At 38.4% G+C, this 26,744-nt stretch overlaps 1 protein-coding gene across 1 annotated transcript in view; it reads right to left on the bottom strand.

Moving 5' to 3' along the window:
* The window catches only part of Rbcn-3A (rabconnectin-3 alpha), a 668,488-nt gene that overhangs the window by 382,281 nt on the left and 259,463 nt on the right, over nt 1-26,744 (bottom strand). Inside the window, exons 7-8 of the mRNA XM_075299033.1 lie at nt 14,660-16,762; nt 14,479-14,605 (exon numbers count right to left, since the gene is read on the bottom strand). Coding sequence (XP_075155148.1) covers nt 14,479-14,605; nt 14,660-16,762 — 2,230 coding nt within the window. The remainder of the gene's footprint in view (nt 1-14,478; nt 14,606-14,659; nt 16,763-26,744) is intronic.

Here is a 26,744-nt window from a genome sequence, read left to right as displayed (position 1 = left end):
ATTTCTAGGGCATATAGTCTTACTCCTCAATGGCACCGCTATATCGTAAAGCCTAACTATATTTTCCTCAAGATAACTCAGTTGGTCATCGATAGACGCCATACCATAAATCAAACTCCAGTCAATGCACTCGAACTCAACATTCAGAAGATCGTAATTAATATTCTTAAAACCACGAAACTTGACAGAATGTTTCCTGACATCCAGTCGATAGTCATATGTCAAGAAAATAAGGTCATGACTTGAAAAGCAAGGTACTGAGAGTTGATCATACAAAAGTATATTCGATAAATCATTAACAAAAAAAAAGGTCCAGTAAAGTCGCGTTAGTGGAAGTATAATGTGTGGGTGTAGTATTATTAACCGAAAAGGGTCCTAATGATAGCATAGCATCGACAAATCTGAAATCAATGAGGGCATTATTATTAAAATCCCCAGCAATAACTATATTCTCATAGCGAACAGTAAGTGAGTCAAGAGTCGTCATAAAATCCTCTAAGGGTACATTATTGTTTGGCCTATACACACATCCAACCAGTAAATTGGAGTAACCATTCGTCACCTCAAGAAATATATACTCGACATTATCCCTCTCCATAGAACTACTAATAAATCTATATTTAATGCCATGACTGACATAAATGGCAACACCTCCCCCACGTCTCCCTCTGTCAGCTCTAAAAACCCGGTATCCCTTAAGTGATACCAAATGGGCGTTAAGATCTGAATTCAGCCATGTCTCAGAAATACAAACAAAGTCCACGTCCGAGGCTTCAAACATTATACGAAATTCATCCATTTTATTCTTCAAGCTGTGGGCATTCAATTCGTCGATTTTAGCCATTGTTAAAGCACTCTTGTGCGCTGGTGCGTTGTCTTGATGAAAAATTATTTTTTTGTGTTGAAGGACGTTTTTCTCGAATTTGTACATTTAATTGATCCAAAAGGTTGCAATAGTACTCTGAATTTATTGTTTTACCCTTTAGCAGATAGTCAATCAATAAAATACCTTTGAAGTCCCAAAAAACCGTTACCATAACCTTACCAGCCGATTGAATTGTTTTTGCCTACTTTGGGGCACTTCCTCCAGCTTCAGTCTATTGTTTGGTTCGTTCTTTTGTCTCTCGAGTATAGTGGTGGGTCCATGTCTCATCATGAATACATGTCTCATATGAAACGACGATTAAAATCAATTTTATTTCGCTTAAAACAATCCAAACAAGCTTGAGAAATGTTCATTCTTATGCGTTTTTGATCGACTGTTAATAAATGCGGCACCCATCTTGCAGAGAGCTTTTTCATCTGTAGTTCTTCATGGAAAATTAAATGGACTCGATCATTTGAAATGCCCATGATATTAGCAATTTCACGCACTTTTATTCGTCGATCATTTAATACCATATCATGCATTTCGGCTACAATTTCTGTTGTTGTTGCTGTTTTTGGACGTCCACTGTTGCATATGAAGGAGCATTTTCACCTAACACATTCACCATATCATTATGAATTTCTTGTCCCGATAAACCTTTTTTATGTAAATATTTAATAACAGCACGCATTTCTAATTTTTCCATTGTGCAAAAATTGATGCGTCTTTTTTGAGCACCTGTTTCTATATGAAGGAGTTGCAAGATCGAAACAAAATTTAACATGTGTTCATAACAGAGATGGAAGTTTCCAAAACACTTAACTTTTTTCTGTTTATACCGCGCTTTTTGTGGTAGGCTAAGAAGTTACCGTACGAGTGTTGGGAAAGTAACGAGTATTTGATTACAAGTACTCGTTACTGACTAATTTTTTGAGTACTCGTTACTAGTAAAAGAGTACTCAATATCTTCAATGCCAGTTTTTTTCTTCTGACGGTAAGTAAGTTGGCGGTTTGGAAGTAAAATTCTTGACTTCTTGGAAAATATTAATTGAAGTTTTCGAAAATTGTTTTATCAGTTAAAATAACAGGGAAAGGATATATGGCTTCACCTTTGAAGAAAGTGAAAAATTTATCTGATTTCTTAAAAACGTTTGCATTTGAAAAAATTTGCATTGGGTGTCGGTGGGAGCTATAATTTAAAGCATCACATGGATCACGTCTCATGCGAATAGTATGAATAATAATGTCGTTGACTTCAGCTGGTTCAATCCAATTGTTTTCAGAGAAACCTTCTCCAAGCTTATTCAAAAACCCTTGGAAAATTTCAACATTGGGTCTCACGATAAAAATGATCGCTAAATATTTTCATCCACTGTCAATGGTGGATTTAAAAAGTTTGCAAATTGCAAGCATCAGTAATACACAATTTATATATACCCTGACGAAAAAATACTAAATAGTGAATACGAAATTGGCTCTAAAAATTTGAATGATTGGTGAAAATCTTTTTCTAACGAGACCCATATAAAGGGTGATTTGTTAAGAGCTTGATACCTTTTTTTTAAAAAAAACGCATAAAATTTGCAAAATCTCATCGGTTCTTTATTTGAAACGTTAGATTGGTCCATGACATTTACTTTTTGAAGATAATTTCATTTAAATGTTGACCGCGGCTGCGTCTTAGGTGGTCCATTCGGAAAGTCCAATTTTGGGCAACTTTTTCGAGCATTTCGGCCGGAATAGCCCGAATTTCTTCGGAAGTGTTGTCTTCCAAAGCTGGAATAGTTGCTGGCTTATTTCTGTAGACTTTAGACTTGACGTAGCCCCACAAAAAATAGTCTAAAGGCGTCAAATCGCATGATCTTGGTGGCCAACTTACCGGTCCATTTCTTGAGATGAATTGTTCTCCGAAGTTTTCCCTCAAAATGGCCATAGAATCGCGAGCTGTGTGGCATGTAGCGCCATCTTGTTGAAACCACATGTCAACCAAGTTCAGTTCTTCCATTTTTGGCAACAAAAAGTTTGTTAGCATCGAACGATAGCGATCGCCATTCACCGTAACGTTGCGTCCAACAGCATCTTTGAAAAAATACGGTCCAATGATTCCACCAGCGTACAAACCACACCAAACAGTGCATTTTTCGGGATGCATGGGCAGTTCTTGAACGGCTTCTGGTTGCTCTTCACTCCAAATGCGGCAATTTTGCTTATTTACGTAGCCATTCAACCAGAAATGAGCCTCATCGCTGAACAAAATTTGTCGATAAAAAAGCGGATTTTCTGCCACTGATTTTGGTAATAAAATTCAATGATTTGCAAGCGTTGCTCGTTAGTAAGTCTATTCATGATGAAATGTCAAAGCATACTGAGCATCTTTCTCTTTGACACCATGTCTGAAATCCCACGTGATCTGTCAAATACTAATGCATGAAAATCCTAACCTTAAAAGAATCACCCTTTATATACAACACCACATTTTATAACACTAGAATAAAACTGGATAATGTAATTTGCTTTTCTATACTGTTTTTAAATTTAAAAAAGAGGAAGATATTATTAAAAAGTGCCCACAATGTCGTTTTTAATTTTTTTTTTAAGTAACGAGTACTCAATTCAAAAGTAACGAGTAGTCAAAAGTAATCAAAATTTACAACACTATACAGAACTGCCCTCGTAGCTATGTTCATAGATAAACGGTTCGAAAAACTAACTCAAGTTGTAGGTTAGGTTAGATTAGGTTAAAGTGGCAGCCCGATTAAGATTCAGGCTCACTTAGACTATTCAGTCCATTGTGATACCACATTAACTAAAAGTACCTATTACATATGGGCACTTCTAGTTTTAACCGCTGAACCTTCTTGATTATTTTTCTTTGTTGAACCAACCAGATTGTTCCAAAAACATTAGCAGACTGCTTAATTTAACGTTTTCCAGATCCGCCAGGAATCTGAAGCTATATGCTCCTAAAAGTTGCTTGCGCTTTACACAAAATGCAGAACACTCACACAAGAGGTGTTTAATTGATTCCTTTTCCTCCGCATCATGACAGCTCATACAATAGTCATTATACTTCGCGCCTATAGTTTTTGCAAAATCGCCTATCAGGCAGCGACCCGTTACAGCAGATATCAGGAGTGATATCTGACTTCTCGAGAACACTAGCATATCTAGTGTGCGGTTTAAGTTTAAATGGGGCCATAACATCATATACAGCCTTCTCACGCAGCGTGAGCTTGCAAGTAGCCAGGGGCATACCAACAGATTCTAGTTCCCCTGGAATATGTAAGGTAGCCTTGCCAACTCATCCGCTTCGCAGTTCCCCGGTATGTTCCTATGGCCAGGCACCCACATTAGGTGAATATTGTACTGCTCAGCCATCTCATTGAGATTTGCGGCAGTCGATGGCCGTTTTCGAGTTGATGAACACAGAGTCCAAGGATTTTATTGCAGGTTGACTGTCTGAGTATATATTAATGCCCACATTTTTGGAACATTACTTTTCAGCCAATTCGCCACCTCTCTTATTGCTAATATTTCTGCCTGAAAAACACTACAGTGATTAGGTAATCTTATCGCTATTCGAAGTTCCAGATCATTAGATTCATCAGTGTAGAAATCTATATATTCTTTATTCCCCGGGGTCTGTGTGCACAACGCCTCACTGTTGGGGATTAGAGTCTCAAACTTTTTGTCGAAAAGTGGACTCGCCAAAGTGTAATCCACTATGTTAGGCACATCTGGCATTATTTTGAGGACTGAACTGTGACCGTAACTTTGCAGCTGACTGTTTGGCCAAAATGTCTAAAGGCAATAGATGTAGCATGATATTAAGGGAATTTGTTCCTGTCTTGCTGAATGCGCCTGAGATACACAAGCACGCCATACGCTGAACTTTGACTAAACTTGGAGGCTGGTGAAGTGCCGGCCACCAGACTACAACACCATATAGAATTATAGGTCTAACCACTGCCGTGTATAGACAATGCACAATTTTTGGTTTTAGTCCCCACTTTTTTCCTATTGCCTTTTTGCACGAGTACAAAGTTACCGTTGCTTTTCTCGCCCGTTCTTCAATATTAAGCTTAAAGTTCAGCTGCCTGTCCAAAATAACGCCAAGGTATTTTGCACACTCACTAAAGGGAATTTCAATACCCCCTAAGGAAATGGGCCTAACCGTGGGAGTTCTGCGATCTTTGCAGTACATGGCTAGTTCTGTCTTTGCAGGATTTATTTATCCGGAGGGCCCTCTGAATAATATCTCTGATTGTGGATGGGAATCCCTGACTGCTAGAGCCACATCATCTGCGTATGCCACCACTTTTATCCTTTCTTTTTCTAGGGTAACCAGCAGGTTATTTATAGCAACATTCCAAAGAAGAGGTGATAGAACTCCTCCTTGGGGAGTGCCTCTGTTCATATACCTTTGTATGTTTGCTTGTCCTAGTGTGGCTGAAATACGTCTCTTCATTAGAAGTTCGTCTAACAGCCTAAGTATACCTGGATCAACATTCAGAGTTGTCAGTCCATTTAATATCAAGCACGGATGGACATTAAAGGGTGATACGGTCAAAATTTGGTCAAGGGAAAACGCGTGTAAATCGGTGAAATCGTTTATTTAAAAAATCAAATTAAATTTCTTTTTCAAGTTCAATTAGTATAAAATTCAGGAAAAATATTCAGTTAGGCTTTCGCTTTTCCAAATCCGAATTGCCGGGCCTCACGCTTGACACCTGCCATCAGATTTTGTACAGCCACCTTGTCCACCTTCTTCGCCGCAGAAAGCCAGTTTGCCTTGAACTGCTGCTCGTCCTTAGCAGTTTTTTTTTTGGTCTTCTTTAGGTTCCGCTTGACAATAGCCCAGTATTTCTCAATTGGGCGGAGCTCTGGCGTGTTGGGAGGGTTCTTGTCCTTGGGAACCACCTGCACGTTGTTGGCGGCGTACTACTCCATGGCCTTTTTACCGTACTGGCAATATGCCAAATCCGTCCAAAACAGTACGGAACAACCGTGTTTCTTCAGGAAAGGCAGCAGACGTTTATTCAAACACTACGTACATTTCTTGGTTTACAGACCCGGAAGCTATGAAAATGCTGCTTTTCAAGCCACAGGTACAGATGGCTTGCCAAACCAGATATTTCATTGCGAACTTTGACAGTTGTATGTGCTTGAAAATATCTGCTACCTTTCTCATTCCTTTTGCCGTATAAAACTCCTGTCCCGGAAGCTGCTTGTAGTCGGCTTTGACGTAGGTTTCGTCGTCCATTACCACGCAGTCAAACTTCGTCAGCATTGTCGTGTACAGCCTCCGGGATCGCGCTTTGGCCGTCGTATTTTGTTTATTATCACGATTTGGAGTCACTACCCTCTTGTAAGTCGATAGTCCGGGTCGTTTTTTGGCTCGATGCACGGTTGTAGACGATACACCCAGCTTATTTGCGGCATCTCGGAGAGAGAGGTTAGGGTTTCGCTTGAAACTACCGGCAACTCTCTTTGTCGTCTCAGCGGCTTCCGGTTTTCGATTTCCCCCCGATCCAGACTACCTGGCTGTCGACAAACGTTCCCCAAACACTTTAATTACATTTGTAACGCTTGATTTGGCAACTTTTAGCGATTTTGCCAACTTTGCGTGCGAGTAGCTCGGATTTTCGCGATGCGGGAGCAAAATTTTGATACGCTGCTCTTCTTGCTTGGACGGCATTTTGACAACTGAAGAGTGAATTCCAAAATCAAAATAGGAGCAACATTCTACACACACACACCTTCAAAATGAGGTTTTTTAACCTTTAACTGGGTACGTGGTGGTAAAATTTACCACCTCGAACACTCGTTTACATATATTTTAAAAAAGACGTGTGAAATAAAGTATATGTTAATCATTGAAAGAACATATAATATTTCGAAATATTGTTTTATTTTCGTTAAATACAATGTTTACTAATCAACAAATATAATAATGATACAAAAAAACCATTTTTTTACAGAAAAAATATTAATGTAAAAGAGGGGGTAAAATTTACCACACGTCGCAAATTACGCAAAAAAATTTCACCTCACCGGTTAAAGGTTAAATGCAAAATTGAAAGAAATACGTCAAGTTTATATTGACCAAATTTTGACCTATCACCCTTTATTGAACGCCCCTTCGATGTCAAGAAACGCTACGATTGTGTATTCTTTGACAGATAGTGAGCTTCCAATAAAGCTGACTAGTTCATGTAATGCGGTCTCAGTAGACCTGCCCTTCCAGTATGCATGCTGTCGTTTCGGGCTGCCACCTAACCTAGGTTAGGTTAGGTTATGTGGCAGCCCGATGTATCAGGCTCACTTAGACTATTCAGTCCATTGTGATACCACAGTGGTGAACTTCTCTCTTATCACTGAGTGCTGCCCGATTCCATGTTAAGCTCAATGACAAGGGACCTCCTTTTTATAGCCGAGTCCGAACGGCGTTCCACATTGCAGTGAAACCACTTAGAGAAGCTTTGTAACCCTCAGAAATGTCACCAGCATTACTGAGGTGGGATAATCCACCGCTGAAAAACTTTTTGGTGTTCGGTCGTAGCAGGAATCGAACCCACGACCTTGTGTATGCAAGGCGGGCATGCTAACCATTGCACCACGGTGGCTCCCTGCCACCTAACCTAACTGCAGACGTAAGTTCTGAAAGAAAAGGAATACCATCACAATATGCCAATGAAGCTTCTGGAGGAGAAGAAGCCCCAGTTGTGAGCTGTTGGGAAAATGCCCAACAAACGTATCATCAACCTCCTCAAACTCAAGCAGTGTATGCCGATACAATGGGTAAGCTGTACGATTTGCCCACATTTTCGGGAAATGCAAATGAATGGCCGTTGTTTATGGCCAACTTTAAAGATACCACTGAATTCTTTCGATACAACAATCGCCATAATTTGATGCGGCTTCAGAAATATCTTTCTGGACCCGCTAAGGAAGCAGTTGCTTCGATGTTAATATTTCCAAATGACGTCACAAAAGTTATAGAAGAATTAGAATTTCGGTTTGGGCGACCAGATATTTTGGTACGTTCTCAAGTTTTGAGAATAAGACAATTTTCTATTATTTCTAGAAAGAATATGCAAAATTGTGCAATTTTCTACAGCGGTAAGAAACGTAGATGCCACATTCATTTGAAATGGCACAGAAACGTCTTTTAACAATCGAGACACATCGTTTCAACCGTCGAACTGAACGGACGTGTTTTTTTTAATTGCAGATTATTTCATCGTAATAGGTACCTATTACGAATGTCACGTGTGGTGGAAAATTAAACCACCATGCAACGAAATTCAAAGTCATCCACTGGGTTGCTAACTTCAGGACCCAGTGGACGGGTATCGACTGAAGTTATAAATTTGGCCAGTGACCAAGAGACAGACCCAATTAGTCGACCTGTAGACGGGTCGACTGGCAGTGACACTTTGGCAAGTCGAATCTTTTCTAAGGTAACGACATCAAAAGGAGGTAATCCCTCACGAAAGAGATTCAAAGAACGTAGAAATGTTTTGTTTATCCTAAAGAAATTAGGATCTGTCGACCCAAGCACGTTGTCGGCTAAGCAAAGCGATTCCTTCAAATGGGCTCAAGGAATTCTTGAAGCTGGCAAAAGGGAGCGATCAACGGATGAACTGTCATCCTCTAAACGGGATCAAAGATCGTTTGCCTCAGTTGCAAAAGACAGCCTTGTGATAGCTATCATTAATAAAGGAGCATTGGACGGTATGGTTCCAAAGAAAAAATGGGGGGAAATTGAGAACGCGATGACTGGTGTCTACTCAGAGGTGTGAAAAAAGTTTCCCGGACCAAGTCCTCGACGGCAAGATGCTGGATGGTATCAAGGACGATACAAGTTAATAGCATTTGCGGACCAGAGGTCTATGGATTGTTTTAAGCTGCTTTGATGCTAATTGGTGAAGTTTGGGAAGGAGCCGCTTTGGAGTTAGTCGGTAGAACAGACATACCGGCATGGATACCTGCAAATCCTCCTGATCCTGAGTCAATACTAAACAGACTGAAGGAATGTAACCCAGATCTTCCAACCGCCGATTGGAAGGTTGGTCGTTTGGATGAGGTGGATGAACCAAGACGACATGCGTTGTTTATATTGAACATTATATGCCACATCTATCATCTTTCATGATATCCATATGAAGGTATACAAAAGCGATCAGCCAAAGGATTCCGAAACGAACAAGCCTCCGGTAGAGTCAGAAGAAGAAAAATCTTTCGAAGGCGAAAGAGGCATAAAAACTGCAGACATTGACGAACATAGTATGCGGGAAGTCCCTACAGGCTCAAACCTCACCAAAGCTGAACCGCGAGTTGTTGCGAGAGTCACCGAGATCTGTGAAGAGGAAACCCTTTGATGACTCAATTGAAGCGGCTGATGTGGCGGTGGTTGATAATTTGGATGGTTCTACGGTTCCTCCAGATAAATCTTCACCATTGTTAGGCCGCTTGTGCTGCCTTAAAAGTTCTCCTGATGAAAGGAGACATAACATAGATATAGTTCTTATTCAAGAACCATACATATATAAGAACAATATCTATGAATTAAGCACTCCGGGTATCAAACTTTTGCATAATACCGGTAAAGATATAAATCGAGCATGTATAATTGCTAAAAACGAACTAAACTTGTTTCTGCTTCCTTTATTGAGCAATGCCGACACTGTCGTACCCAGTCTAGATATAATACTGTGTATCTTCGGTCTACATGGGACATGATAGGGAGATGCCTCCATGTGCCGTTAAGACCTTAGTTGATGAGTCACTGAAAACAAAGACAAAACTCATTATGGGATGCGATGCAAATGCACATCATAGTATTTGGGGAAGTAGTGGTACTAATGCAAGGGGAGAATCGCTAATAGAGTTTATTTTGCGTACTACAATAAGGGAGATGCACCAACCTTCGTCACCAAAAACAGGCACATTGGCCTCTCCGGAACTGAATGATAAGACATCTGAGTGGCAAGTTTTGAGGGAACATAGCTTCTCAGATCATCGCCACATCAGTTTCAGATTGGCTTTCGTACTTCAAAGACCATATTTCCGCCAAATGTTAGGAAAGCTGATTGGAATAGGTATAGGGAATAGTTCAATATGATGATACCGGAAATACCAGAGACAAATATGAACATTGTGCAAGATATCGAACACGCAGTGCAGCGGATTACTAAGGCCTTCAACATCTCACTGAAAGCTGCATGGCCTAGAGGGAAGCCAAGGGTACAAATCGACCACCATAGTGGTCTACGAAGTTAAGTAATATGAGGAAATCCTGCAGGAAGCTCTTTAACAAAGCAAAGTCCACCAGAGCTCCTGAGGATTGGGACGCTTACAAGAAGAATTTGAGAGGAAACAAGCGAGAACTGAGAAAGGCTTAGCATAACTCTTGGAGTTACAAGCAGTGACTGAAAGAATTGTCCTCTGGTTGGCGGTGATATATAAAGGATGTATAAACTTAGCATAGATTCCAGAAAAGTGGAGGGAAACAAAAGTCGTTTTCATACCTAAAGCGGGAAAAGCCTCTCACTCGAGTGCGAAGGATTTCCGACCAATCAGCTTATCCTCTTTCCTACTTAAGACTCTGGAGAGGATGATAGACATTTATCGTAGAAGTAGCGTCGATTCAAGTTTGCTCTCGAAACGACAGCATGCATACCCTAAGGACAGGTCTAATCAGACCGCTTTGCATAAACTAGTCAGCTGTATTGAAAGCTCACTATCTGTCAATGAATACAAAATCGTGGTGTTTCTAGACATAGAGGGGGCATTCAATAACGTCCTTCCGAGCTCTATATTAAATGGACTGGACACTGAATGTTGATCCAGGTATACTTAGGCTGCTAGACAAACTGCTAATGAGGAGACGTATTTCGGCCACACAAGCACAAGCAAACATACGAAGGTATGTGAACAGAGGCACTCCCCAAGGAGGAGTTCTATCACCTCGTCTTTGGAATGTTGCTATAAACAACCTTCTGGTTACCCTAGAAAAAGAAAGTATAAAAGTTGTGGCATACGCAGACGATGTGGCTCTAGCAGTCAGGAGAAAATTCCCATCCACAATCACAGATGTTATACAGAGAGCCCTCCGGATGACTGAGAAATGGGCGAAAGAGAATGGTCTTGGAGTAAATCCTACAAAGACAGAATTAGTCATGTACTGAAAAGATCGCAAAACTCCCACGGTTAAGCCCATATCCTTAGGGGGTATTGAAATTCCTTTTAGTGAGTGTGCAAATACCTTGGCGTTATTCTGGACTGGAAGCTGAACTTTAACCTTAATATTGAAGAAAGAGCGAGAAAAGCAACGGTAGCTGTGTACTCGTGCAAAAAGGCAATAGGAAAAGAGTGGGGACTGCATTGGCTATACACGGCAGTGGTTAGACCTATAATGCTATATGGTGTTGTAGTCTGGTGGCCGGTACTTCAGCAACCGACAGGTTTAGATAAAGTTCAGCGTATGGCGTGCTTGTGTATCTCAGGCGCATTCAGTAAGACAGGAACAGATTCCCTTAATGTCATGCTGCATCTATTGCATTTAGACATTTTGGCCAAACAGTCAGCTGCAACAACGGATGTGCGGTTGCGCGAGCTATCGCTGTGGTCGAAAAAAAAATGTACGGTCACAGTTCGGTCCTTAAAACAATGCCAGATGTGCCTAACGTAGTGGATTACGAGACCACTTTTCGACAAAAAGTTTGAAACTCTAATTCCCAACAGTGAGGCGTGGTGTACACAGACCCCGGGGAATAAAAGATGTATAGATTTCTACACTGATAGCTCCAAATTGGATGGACAAGTGGGTTTCGGATTATATTCTAATGATCTGGAACTTCGAATAGCGAAAAGATTACCTAATCACTGTAGTGTTTTTCAGGCAGAAATATTAGCAATAATAGAGGTGGCGAATTGGCCGCGAAGTAATGTTACAAAAAATGTTGGCATTAATATATACTCCGACAGTCAACCTGCAATAAAATCCTTGGAATCTGTGTTCCTTAACTCGAAAACGGCCATCGACTGCCACAAATCTCTCAACGAGATGGCCGAGCAGTACAATATTCACCTAATATGGGTGCCTGGCCATAGGAACATACCGGCGAACTGCGAAGCAGATGAGGTAGCAAGGCTAGGTACTACCTTACATATTCCAGGGGAACTAGAATCTGTTGGTATGTCTTTGGCTACCTGCAAGCTCTTACTGCGTGAGAAGGCTGTCATGATGGCAAATGTTCGATGGGAGAATTGCAAGGGTTATAACGACACCAAGCAATTATGGCCCCATTTAAACTTAAACCACACAGTAGATATGCTAGTGTTCTCAAGACGTCAGATATCACTTCTGATATCTGCTATAACGGGTCGCTGCCTGATAGGCGAATTTGCAAAAACTATTGGTGCGAAGTATAATGACTACTATATGAGCTGTCATGATGCGGAGGAAAAGGAATCAATTAAACAACGCATTTTGTGTAACGCGTAAGCGAATTTTAGGGGCATATAGCTTTAGATTACTGGCGGACCTGGAAAACGTTAACTTAAGCAGTCTGTTAATGTTTTTGGAACAATCTGGTTGGTTCAACAAAAGAAAATAATAGATAAGGTTCAGTGGTTAAAACTAGAAGTGCCCATATGTAATAGGTACTTTTAGTTAAATGTGGTATCACAATGGACTGAATAGTCTAAGTGAGCCTGAAATTTAATCGGGCTGCCACTTTAACCTAACCTAACCTAACCTAACAATCGAGAAGAAAATGTTTCAAAATGCTGAGTTCACTGTAAAGTACAAGGTGGAAATTGAAAAATATATTGAAAAAAGGGAAGGAACGAAAGTTGAGTGAGGAAGAAATTGCTGAAAATCGTCATCCAGTGTGGTATCTACCACATTTTGGAGTAATCAACCCGAATAAACATCAAAAACTAAAAGTAGTATTTGATGCCTCCACAAAGGTCGGAGGTATTTCCTTAAATAATCTTCTGTTGAAAGGACCGGAACAAACAAAATCTCTTCTTGGTATATTATTGAAGTTTCGTCAAGGTAAAATCGCAGTAGCAGAGGCAATTGAAATTTGTGAGAATGTCGTTACAGTCCACGCAAGAGTTGGATTTGAATTAAGAGGATTTGTGTCAAACAGTGGTGCTTTGGAAAACAGGATGAATCTTGGTTCATGTGGTGACGAAAGTAAGAATGTAAATATGGAGAAACAAGCGTCCGCTGATAAAATATTAGGAATGTACTGGAATAAGATAGAAAACGTCTTTGAATTCAAAACAAAATTTTACAATCTTACCGAAGATGTTGTCAATGGTTTTCAACAAAACGCGAACTTTTGAAGATAGCTATGGCAGTTTTTGATCCATTTGGTTTAATAGCCGATTTTCTTTTATATTCTAAAAGCCTTGTGCAATAAACATAAAATTAGATGGAAAAATAACTAAATGACACTCGTCACCTTTTCGCTTGCCCTGCTAAACTGCCGACGGACGATGTTGAGATCCATGATGATGTATAGGCTTGTGGGGATATTCTTATGCTTCTGTGGAGCCTATTTGTAGGATGTGCATTAATTTTAATTTAATCTATCATCTAGTTGACACTAACTTAAGTATTGATATGGTGAAGTCCAGAATTTTAGCATATTTGGATAACTAATACATTTGTTTTATTGAATAACCTAATATTTGGTCTTGTGTTGTAATATATCCGGCTGATGAGTCCTTCTCTGTAGCTGGTTAAATCCCTCTGTCTCCACCCCGCCATGGTCCGGATCATGGTGTGTACGCTGTCCCTACGTCATGGGGACGAGGCCCTCACGGTCGGAAGGGGCGGGAAGTGGGCGATGGGACCGTTCGGAAACTATTACCACAACAACAGTCAAAAAGAGAAGGAGGTCCTCGGTCTCATATTCGCTTTGCAAAGGTTTCACAGAATACTGTTCGGTAGAAAATTCACTTTGAACACCGATTGCAAACCACTCCTGACAATATTTGGATCGAAAAAAGGAATACCTATCTACACAGCCAACCGGTTTCAGCGCTGACTTCGAAATCAAATATACTCGTAGCAAGGGGTTTTGGTCACGCCGACTTATTATCCAGACTCATTAGCTATCTTGAAAAACCAGCTGATGATTTCAGTGGCACTCGAGGAAGATATACGCAGGGACGTCGACGAGGCAGTCTCGACACTTCCACTCACTTTCAAAACAGTAGTCAACGCAACGGATGGCCTGAAAGCAGTAAAAATGTAGATGATTCAATTATACAATCGGAAAGAATCACTATCAACTCTAGATGGATGCATCTTTATCAACGACCGCATTGTAGTACCAGAAAAATTCAGACAAACAACTGCACAGAGGACATCTACCTGCAGAACGGAGTTATGTCTAATTTTTAAATGTTAGTAAATCCTTATAATACCATTTAGCCGATCGTACTTATACAAAGCTAGAGGGCCTAGAAATTATCTGGGAACTTATCTACGTCAATGCAAAAATGTGAAATAATTTTTAAATTATGGTGAATCTTTCTGAAAGATAAATTGGAGTCAGCAACCAACTTAGTGTATAAATTATTACCTTTTAACCACCTCTTTCTTTTAGCAGCTCTCATTACTTTTGCTTCAAAATCATGCTTTTCATGCAGTAATATTTCATGTAGTGTTGGTTTTTCAGATAGAACGTATGAAACGGAATTATCATTTTCCTAAAAAAAATCTCATATGATTATTTTAATTGAAATTTAGGGTGGACTGCTTACCTTCAAAATTTCTGATGTGTTGTTCAAATCAGAAGAATCAAATTTGCAATAATTACATAATTGTTGTAGGGCTTCTACTTCTTTTTCAAGCCAAATATATAGTTGATATCGCAATTGCCCTCCATCGACTTCAAATCCAGTAGCAAGCGTAGACAACTCTTCCATTAAAATCTTCAAACACGCTACAAATTTAAGTTGTTGTGCCATTATATCAATTTTCTTCATTTTTTGGGTATTGGAACTTGGGTCTTCTCTTATTTTTGGTGAACTGCAACTTTCTTTTTTAGTGACCTCATCTTTTTCATCAAGAATGGCATCCTCATCGTCTTCCCATTCTATTTTAAACTGATCATCATGTTTTTTCTGTAGACTCAAAGGCGATCCCCAATCGAAATCTGCTGATGATGAAATAGTTGGATTTTCGGCGGTTACTTGATTTTCCCAGTCAATAATTCCAGTGTTGATAAGTTCATTGCCAATATTACCCGGAGATTCAATTTCTTCAATTTCCGATGAATCAGTAACTTTTGTCGGCAGCTTATTCAAAACCTCCAAAGCCAGAGCAGGACACCCAGCCTTGAAATGCCCATGGGCTGTTGTAAAGTACAATTGCCTCTCTATTGAACTAATAGAATCTTCAATTTGAAGCTGCTTATCATTGGTCTTTGTCACTACATCTCCAGAGTAACTGAAACCTGATAAAACCACGTGTGATGTTTTTTTTTCTTGAGCGGACAACGCTAAGTTCTGCCGCACAAGGAGAGGATGCGTTCTAAGGTATATATAAAAGTTAAAGACATTAGGATTGGTGGATTGTGTCTCTGCTTTGAACATGTCCTCCTCTTTGAAGGCGACGTGGCACTGCCCAACTCCAGATATGAGCAATGTGTTTAGACTCTCCTGGTGCCTTTTTAATATCCAATATGTCATTGAACGTAAAAATGGGTCTGGGTGGGCCTTCTCTATGTTGAATTTTAAAGACTCATTATCATATCCCAGAACATGTTCTGTTAAAAGTTTTTTGTATGTGGAATTAGTATTGATATCAATATCACCTTCATATAAGCGAGCTATTATGAGAGCCAATTGAAAATCATCGAGCTTATTAATACATACTTCAAGAGCATCATTCAATGAATTTGCTAATAAAAAGAAGGCTACAGCATGTTCAAAACGTTGTTTGCCTAATAATACAAATGCATTTTTAAGCGCAGCTTTACGCCATCTGTCTTCTCCGAAATTATTAGCGAAGAATTGAGTCATTTTTTCATCCCGTTTCGAACGGAAGAGTCCCCATACTATTGATTTTTTCTTCATAGCTAAGTAATATATAGCAGCGTCGAGTGGGTCGTTTTTCAGTTGGTAAGCACATTTAGCTAGTTTTTCAACGCACTGTCGTAACGAGTTTATATTTCGAACCCAATAGCCTACACCAAGATCTCTTAAAGTAGACCATTTCAAATCACCCTTTTGGTAAGAGGGAATTAAATTTAAAAGCTCTTCTTCACTTTCGGAATGAAAAGCCCACACAATGTTAGATGTGCCTATTCCATGTTTCTGGAATTGTGTTCTTTGATTTAATGGTAAACATCGCAGAAGATAGGAGTAATGTTTCATTGCTAGAAGGAATCGTAGACCGCAATCATCCAAAGACTCTGTTAGGGTGTTGCCTGATGTATCTTTTGTGGTAGCTTTTCCTGATTCAGTAATAAATTTTTCCGAAAAATCTGTATTACATGTGGAAACTGTATCAGCTAATGCAAGTAAATGCATTTGGTCAAGTGAGGATAGACCTGGTAGATGAGTATGTGTCAATAGCCTGGAAAGGATTTGGCCTTGGCGAGGTCCGAAATGAGATATATTTTGCTTTTCTGGAATTGATAATCGTCTATCTGTTCGTTTACAGTCAATCTCATTATCTAGCAGATCATCTAAACTATCGTCAGCAATATCCATTTCAAATAATTGATCATAATCTTTAGCATCTTCTGGCAGAACTGATCCTTGCCCAGATGATTCTTTATCTGCACTTAATAGCACCCATAGTGGAAGTGGAGGTATTGACGTTATTTCTGCATAATCCAGCATTAGCTCTTCAGGAATCTGAAATGAATAGACGTACAATTATCACTTGGTCTGGAAAAATATCTCAATACAATTGATATTAAGTTAAATAAGAAAATAATTGCTTTAAGGAAAACTGACTAAAATATCCAAATTCCCTGATAATAGAATTCACAACACACAAATTACTATGTTCAATTGTATAGTGTACAATTTGTCCATTTAAGTATACTCTGTAATTGCTAAACTAAACATCATTTGTTCCTATCCATGGTAAGAATTGGCGTAATGACTGATTATATTTGTAGATGGTATCTGGGCCCGGAGGAAACGGAAGACTCCTACCATATTCTGTGCCCGCGTCCGGCATTATCATTTAGACGAAACAAGATACTGGGCTCTTTTTTCTTCCAGAATATTACTGATGTACGGGACTGTAATCTGAAGAATATAATTGCCTTCATCGAGGCTTCTGGATGGAAGACCTAGAAAACTCGTTTAGAAATGCAAATATCATGGGATCAATCCTGACGGAGGAAGATAGATGATGCTAATTACTAAAAATTGTGAATCGCCCGATAAATCATAAATTCAAAATTGTTATAGCTTTAAATATTTCCCATATTTTTACTAACATTGTGTTTCGTCCCAGATCGTTAGCCGTCTAGAGATTTTTCTAGATGTGTTAAAAAATGTTGTCCAAATTGGTTCCGATTTAAATATGTGTATATGGGGATATAAACCTTAATATATCTCCCAGCAAATGTGAAGGATTTGATGATATACACTTTAGACTTTTTTACTTGTTATTTTTATCCGACTTTAGACTTTTTTACTTGTTATTTTTATCATAAGTACCTTTATCTAAAACCGAGTATTTGGCCAAAGAACTGCTTTTTCTAGTACACTACACCGAAAAAGCTTCTCCTCGTACGCGCACATTCGCAAGATAACAGGTTGGCGGATAAATCCCCGGTCTGACACATAGATGGCGTCACTAGTATTAAATGCATATTATTTTCGTGTCAAAATTTGACGTCTGTAAGTCAATTAGTTTGTGAGATAGAGCGTCTTTTGTGAATCAACTTTTGTTATTGTGAAAAAATGGAAAAAAAGGAATTTCGTGTTTTGATAAAATACTGTTTTCTGAAGGGGAAAATACGGTGGAAGCACACTTGGCTTGATAATGAGTTTCCGGACTCTGCCCCAGGGAAATCAACAATAATTGATTGGTATGCAAAATTCAAGCGTGGTGAAATGAGCACGGAGGACGGTGAACGCAGTGGAGGCCCGAAAGAAGTGGTTACCGACGAAAACATAAAAAAATCCACAAAATGATTTTAAATGACCGTAATGAATGAAGTTGATGGAGATAGCAGAGGCCTTAAAGATATCAAAGGAACGTGTTGGGCATATCATTCATCAATATTTGGATATGCGGAAGGTGTTATCATTCAACCGTCGAACGGAACGGACGTGTTTTTAATAGCGGATAAAATCATCGTAATAAGTACGAATTTCAAGGACGGGTATCGATTGGAGTTATAAATTTGGGCAATGACCAAGAGTTAGACCTGTAGACGGGTCGACAGGTGGCGACACATTGACAAGTCGAACCTTTTCCAAGGTAACGGCATCAAAAGGAGGTAATCCCTCACGAAAGAGATTCAAGGAACGCAGAAATGCACGTTGTCGGCTAAACAAAGCGATTCCTTAAAATGGGCTCAAGGAATTCTTGAGGCTGGAAAAAGAGAACGATCACCGGATGAGCTGCCATCCTCCAAAAGGGATCAACGATCGTTTGCCTAAGTTGCTAAAGACAGTATTAATGATGGCTATCATTAATAAAGGAGCATTGGACGGTATGGTTCCAAAGCAAAAATGGGGGGAAATTGAGAATGCTTTGTCTGGCGTATACTCACAGGTGCTGGAAAAGTTTCCCGGCCCAGATTCTCGACACCAAGAGGCTGGTTGGTATCAAGGACGATTTAAGCTAGTCGCATTTGAGGACCAGAGGTCTATAGAATGTTTTAAAGCTGCTCTGATACTAACTGGTGAAGTTTGGGAAGGAGCTGCTCTAGAGTTAGTCGAGAAAAAAGACATATCGGCTAGACCTAGAGCACATGTGTGGATACCTGCAAACCCTCCTGACCGTGAATCTATTTTAAATAGGCTGAAACAATGCAATCCAGATCTTGGCCGTTTGGATGAAGTGGATGGACCAAGACGGCATGCAGTATTTCTATTGAACACTCAGTCTTTGCCACATCTAGCAAAGTCTCAGGGCCGTGTTTGTTATGGTTTTCATTTTATACAAATGAAGGTATATAAAAACAATCAGCTAAAGGATTCGGAAATCGACAAGCCTCTGTCTGAATCAGAATTAAGCGGATCCTCTTGCGAAGTCGAGGGAGATACCAAAGATGTAGACTTGGATAGACACCGTATGCGAGAGAAGGTTTCTACTGCCTCAAAACTCACCAAACTTGAACCTATGGTTATTGCGAGAGTCGATTGAAACGGCTGATGTGCCGGTTGTTGAAAATCTCGATGGCTGTATGTGCTGCCTTAAAAGTTCTCCTGATGAAAGGGGACATAGATATAGTTCTTATTCAAGAACCATATGTTTATAGAAACAAAATATGTGAATTAAGTACTCCGGGGTTCAAACTATTGCAGTATACTGGTAATGATGTAAATCTAGCCTCTATAATTGCTAAAAACGAGCTCAACTTGTTTCTTCTTCCTTCAATGTCGTTTAGAAATAGCCAAATGCAAATATTGGGTATCGTCGGTCTACATGGGACATGACAGGGAGATGCCTCCATGTGCCGTTAAGACCTTAGTGGAGGAGTCACTGAAAACAAAGACGAAACTCATTATGGGATGCGATGCGAATGCACATCATAGTATATGGGGAAGTAGTGATACTAATGCAAGAGGAGAGTCGCTAATAGAGTTTATTTTGCGTACTAATTTGGTAGTTTGCAATAAGGGTGTAGTGTATTCGGTACATTAGTTTTAAGCCAGCTGTTCAATAGTTTAAGTTACATTGTAATTCAAACAGCTGTTTAGTAATAAGTAATAGAACATATGATTAGATATCAAGGATTGTTGTTTATTTTTAAGGATATGTTTGAAAAAAGAAAACAAAATAAGAAATGCCGTTATCTTTGTATAAAAGATCAAGAAAAATTAAATAAATCATCATTCAAGTTTCTAAGCCTAAAACCGGCACATCAACGGAAATAAATAATCTTTTTATTTAAATTGCTGTGACACTCAATTGTGCCTGCAATAACATAATTAACATTTTTGCCAAGTGGCGTTTTTAAGCGCCGGCACCACAATAGGCAGGCCAAACAATTTCACATAAAACTTTGCATATCACAAAAAAAAAAAACAAAATTACACAAATCATTACTTGGCGATCCTGCCGACACAAAAATTCATGCCTGAAGAAAAAAAGTGTCCTGTGGATCCAGCTGCCGGTCTAAAAAAGATGACGATTGAGCAATATTTCAAGAGGAAACAAAGGGCTTGTGAAGAGAAGTTGACCAGGATTCCTCCAACAACAAAACCGAAACATAGAAGAGGTGGTAAAATAGTGCGCCAACGAAGAGAACTTGCGGCCCTCAAAGAAGCCATCAACGCTGATCCTCCACCATCTTGGCAGCGAGCATCAGAGATGTGGTTACGTATTGATGCAATTCAATCCGAAATGCAACAAAGAAAATTTAATAAAACCAATTTCACTGGAAAACAACAATACGAAACACAGTCACCAGTAACACAACACTAACAAAGCAAAAAAAAAAAGGCTGGAAATAGAATTGAAATAGATTGTATTTGTATTTAAGTTTAAGTGAGTATTTTTAAAAGTTGTTAAAAAAAAAGAAAGCCTAATAATAGTTGTAATTCATTATTTATTGAATTCTAGTATTTTATATGGAGTCGTTAAATGAGTATATAAATGAGTTAGAGAGATTGAAGAATACTTTGAGGAAGAGCGTGAATAGAACTTTCTCTAAGAAGTATATAGAAGACAAGTTTGCTCGGTTGAATTTTCTGAAAGATGAAATTAATGAAGTTGTTGATGAAGAAGAGGTCAAAACTTTAAAATTACAATTTGAGAAACTACTTGGAGAAACTGAGAACATTTTAAAAACTTTAAACGTAAAAGAAGAAGTTGTGGAAGTAGAAAGTTTTCCCAATATGGCGTCGTTTGACATATCTATGGTAGGCAAGAACCTACAGGTATTCAAGGGGACATTTAAATTTTTGGATGATTTTATTTCGCAAACTGAATTGCTGCACGATTTGTTGAAAGAAGAAGATAGAGCCATATTCGTTAAGTATGTCTATAATTTCAAATTGTCAACCCAGGTGAGGAGTATTTTAGGTCGTTCCAACAAACCAACAACATGGCGTGAACTGAAGAAAAGTTTAGAAGAGGCATTTCCGAATCCGAAAACGTTGCAACAAGTTTTAACTGAATTGGGTACGACGGTACAAGGAAGGTCGACTATAACTGAGTTTAGGGAGAAGGTTTCGGAGCTTGCAGATCAGTTAAGTGCGTTTGAAATTGGGAATTTGTCGAACCCATCACAGGAAACGAAGGATGCAATATATAAAGTGAGTGATGGCATGGCACTTAATGTTTTTGTTAAGGGTGTTAGTGCTGAGTATCAACCTATATTATTATCGAACATGCCAAAAACGTTGAGTGAGGCAGCACAGAGATGTATTACTGCCGAGAATAATTTAGATTCGGCAGATAAGAACATGTTTTTCATGAATAGAGGTCATAATAGGAATTTTAGAGGTGGAAGAAGTAGGAATGATAATGGTAACGATAGTAGGTATGGTAATAATAATAGATTTGGGAACAACAATACATATAGTGGAGATAGTCAGTTTAGGCCTAGGGAGCGTTTCGACGATAGAAACAGACGCAACAATTGGCGACATAATACTAGTAACAACACTAACCGAAAACAAAACAATTATCAATATAGTAACAATAATTACACGAGGAATAATGGGCACGACGACTATCGCGGCAATTATTCTCAAAATACCCGGAACCGTTCATATGACGGAAGAACAAGTCAACGTTTTCGAGCATTTCCTTATTCCGGCCTTCGTAGGGAAACTACGAAGGCCGGACAATGGAGGAAGCTGTTGTCCAAGAGGGCCAAATATAAGAATTTTTAATATATCAGCAAAGTCTAGCGCATTTTTAACTATAAAATGTGGCAATATTGATAGAGAATTAAGATTTTTGATTGACACAGGGGCTGATGTTTCAATTTGCAAAAACCACGATTTTGGCAATATAAATAAAAATGAAACCGTGAAACTCACTGGCATTACTGAAGACGCAGTACAGTGTATTGGTACTACAACATTGAATTTACATATTGAAAGATTTGTTTTGGGTGACAAGTTTTATATTGTGGATGAGAATTTTCCAATCCCAACAGATGGCATTATCGGGAGAGATATTCTGTCAAGATACTTGTGTAAAATAGACTTTGAAACATACACTATTTCGTTTAACATCGATGATGATGAAATTATATTACCAATGAATACGAGACCGATTAATCAAAGCGCCACCATTATACCAGCACGTTCAGAAATGATTTTCCCAATAAGTGTGGATGTGAGAGAAAATAGTATTGTATTAAATAAAAGATTGGCAGAAGGAGTTTTCTTAGCAAATAGTATAATACCTGCTAAAGGCATGAAACATGTGAGGATACTGAATACTACAGATGCGGCAGTGAAGATTGGAAGCATTGATTGTGAAATACATCCTTTAAGTGAATATGACATTTGCTATGCAAGTCATTCGAAGACACGTGATCCTGAAAGAATTAAAACTTTATTGGCCAATATTGATATTGGAACATGTGATCCTGATTTCTGGGAGTCAATTATTAGAATTTTTAAAGAATTTGAAGATGTTTTCCATCTTCCTGGGGATAAATTGAGTATAAATAATTGTTATACTCAACAAATACAAACCATTGATGATTCTCCGGTTTATATAAAAAATTATCGTCTTCCTCACACACAGATGGATGAAATGAATAAGCAAGTCGAGCAAATGAGGAATGATGACATCATTGAAGATTCCACCAGCCCTTATAATTCACCATTGCTGGTAGTTCCGAAGAAATCTACAGATGGAACAAAGAAATGGCGTCTGGTAGTGGATTTCAGAAAACTTAATGACAAAATCGTTAACGATAAATTTCCATTGACACGAATTGAAGATGTATTAGATAGACTCGGAAGAGCAAGATATTTCTCAACGCTGGACATGACGAGTTCATTTCACCGGATAGGTTTACACGAGGATTCCAGACCACTCACGTCTTTTTCTACAGGAAATGGACATTTCCAATTTAAACGATTGCCATTTGGATTAAAGATATCTTCAAACAACTTTCAAAGAATGTTAACGATTGCTTTGAGCGGATTAGATGAATCAGCCTTTCTCTATGTTGATGACATAATAGTTTTTGGATGTAGCTTGAAGCATCACAATTCCAACTTGAGAAACGTATTTCAACGATTGCGGAAGTTCAATTTAAAGCTCAATGCCAATAAATGTAGCTTTCTTAAGCCAGAGGTAGTTTACTTGGGCCATTTAATAACTGATAAAGGTGTGAAGACAGACCCTGCTAAGGATGAAGCAATATGGAACTATCCTATACCAACAAATGCAGATGAAGTAAGAAGGTTTGTTGCATTTTGCAACTACTACAGGCGATTTATTTCGCATTTTGCCGACATAGCTAGACCCCTCAATGCACTGCTGAAGAAATACAACAAATTTGAGTGGAGCGAAAAATGTCAGAGTGCATTTGAGACACTGAAAAAGAAACTTTTACAACCAGAAATTCTTAAATACCCGGATTTTCCGAAACCATTTATTTTAACTACAGATGCATCCAACTATGCACTTGGCGCTGTTCTTTCCCAAGGGGAGATTGGAGCAGATTTACCAATATCATATGCAAGTGCCACACTGCAGAAACACGATTTGAACAAACCTATCATCGAAAAGGAATTGTTGGCCATTCATTGGGGAATAAATTTCTTTAGACCCTATTTATATGGCAGAAGGTTCTATGTGGTCACAGATCACAGGCCTTTAGTATCTCTTTTTACGCACAGTAATCCATCGTCAAAAATGACACGGATAAGAATGGATTTGAACGATTACGATTTTGAAATAATTTACAAGAAAGGAAAAATGAACACAAATGCTGATGCGTTATCTAGAATAATATTGACCAGTGACGCCCTGAAAGCTATGATTCCTGATAAGGCAGAGAATGAAAGAAGGATTTTAGCTATCACAAGAAGCATGCATAGGAAAACTGCACATGAGAAAAGCACTGATATGAATACTGCAGCAAGTACCACAATATTAAAGCCTGATCAACTTTATATTTGGGAGTGTACTTCTGTAGCGGATATAAAAAACTTGATGAAACTTAAATTTGTACCTCTAGAGGAAAATAAGAAAACAAGAATAGAAATTGGAAAATATGAAATTATTGTAAGATGCAGCGATAATCCATCTGACATACGAGTGAGTTTGGAGAAGCTGACGTCGTTGATGCGTGATCATAAGATACGCGAATTAGCTCTGGGCAGAAATGATATTTTTAAAACCATGGCCATGGAAGAATTTAAAATAATATTTACAAAAATGCAGAAACATATGAAAACGGATTTGAAAATTTTAATATACGATGAACCGAAAAGAATACATTGTAGATATACACAGCTGAAACTAATAGATGAGTTTCATAACTCAACACATGGAGGACACTTAGGTGTCAAAAAAACCAACCTTTAAAATTAAACAGAGATATATTTGGAGAAATATGTACAAGATGATAAAAAGCTTTGTCCTAAATTGCCCGCAATGCAAAATGAATAAACAGACAAGACACACGAAAGAACAATTTACGCTTACCAATACACCAACAACTAGTTTTGAAACTGTTTCTATTGATACAGTAGGACCGTTGAGGTTATCGAATCATTATCGGTATATTCTCACTATTCAATGTGATTTGACAAAATATATTGTAGCGATTCCAATGGAATCAAAGGATGCGAAAACTGTAGCAAGAACGTTGGTCGAACACTTCATACTAATTTATGGGAATTTCAAAGTTTTGAAAGCTGACAAGGGCACTGAATATACCAATCAATTAATGGCAGAGGTATGTAGATTATTGAGGATAAAGCAAATTTTTAGTGCTCCATAACACCATGAAACTTTAGGTTCGATAGAAAGAAATCATAGGGTACTTAACGAATTCTTATTAAATTTCTCCAAAAATGATGAATGGGATACTTGGATTCCTTATTATACTTTTGCCTACAATACGTCACCGCATATAGATACAGGTTATTCGCCTTATGAATTAATATTTGGGAAACTTCCTTCCTTACCCAACGATGAAATAAATAAACCTAGCCAATTTTACAACACTGATGATTATGTTGCTGAATTGAAGCACAGGTTAAAATTTTCTCTCGAAAGAGCTAAAGATTTATTAGAAAAAACTAAAATAAAAAGAGTACTCCAAGATGAATCATCAAATTCACTAAATTTGAAAGTAGGAGACCTCGTTCTTTTGAGAACAATGAATAGAGAGAAAAATCAACCACCATATCATGGCCCATATAAGATACTAGTTAGAGATGGAGTAAACTCAATTTTAGATATTAATGGAATAAAGAAGAAGTACCATAATAATATGTTTAAAAAATGGAATGTATAGAATTGATAAATAATTGAAATGTATGTATTACACAATAAAAATTATTGAATTGTAATAAATAAATTCACTGAATTGTATGTATGCTATGTATATATTGATAGGATTTTTAAAAATAATTTTTAGATATAAAAATTATTTTTTTCCAAAGGGTGAGGGTGTAGTGTATTCGGTACATTAGTTTTAAGCCAGCTGTTCAATAGTTTAAGTTACATTGTAATTCAAACAGCTGTTTAGTAATAATTAATAGAACATATGATTAGATATAAGGATTGTTGTTTATTTTTAAGGATATGTTTGAAAAAGAAAACAAAATAAGATAGGCCGTTATCTTTGTATAAAATATCAAGAAAAATTAAATAAATCATCATTCAAGTTTCTAAGCCTAAAACCGGCACATCAACGGAAATAAATAATCTTTTTATTTAAATTGCTGTGGCACTCAATTGTGCCTGCAATAACATAATTAACATTTTTGCCAAGTGGCGTTTTTAAGCGCCGGCACCACAATAGGCAGGCCAAACAATTTCACATAAAACTTTGCATATCACAAAAACAAAAAAAACAAATTACACAAATCTTTACAAGGGAGATGCCCCAACCTTTGTTACTAAAAACAGGCAAGAGGTTTTGGACATCACCTTGGCCTCGCAAGATCTGAATGAAATGATATCTGAGTGGCAGGTTTTAAGTGAACATAGCTTCTCAGATCATCGCTACATCAGTTTCGAATTTGATGTTCATACCACCAAGACCATATTTCCGCCAAATGTTAGGAAATCTGACTGGAATAAGTATAAGGAATCGTTCAATATGATGATACCGGAAATACCAGCGACAAATATGAGCACTGTGCAAGTTATCGAACACGCAGTGGAGAGGATTACTAAGGCCTTCAACATTTCACTAAAAGCTGCATGCCCTAAAGGGAAGCCAAGGGGGAAAAATCGACCACCATGGTGGTCTACGGAGTTAGGTAATATGAGGAAATCGTGCAGGAAGCTCTTTAACAAAGCAAAGTCCACCAGAGCTCCTGTGGATTAGGACGCTTACAAGAAGAATCTGAGAGGATACAAGCGAGAACTGAGAAAGGCTCAGCATAACTCTTGGAATGATTACTGCAGCAGCATTGAGAATACGTCCGAGGCTTCCAGACTACGGAAGGTGCTAGCATCCACGAACTCCGCTCCAGGTTTCATTAAAAC

The sequence above is a fragment of the Haematobia irritans genome, chromosome 3 (assembly GCF_050003625.1).
Source record: "Haematobia irritans isolate KBUSLIRL chromosome 3, ASM5000362v1, whole genome shotgun sequence".
NCBI classification, from domain to species: domain Eukaryota; kingdom Metazoa; phylum Arthropoda; class Insecta; order Diptera; family Muscidae; genus Haematobia; species Haematobia irritans.
This window is presented reverse-complemented; position numbering and strand designations above follow the sequence as displayed.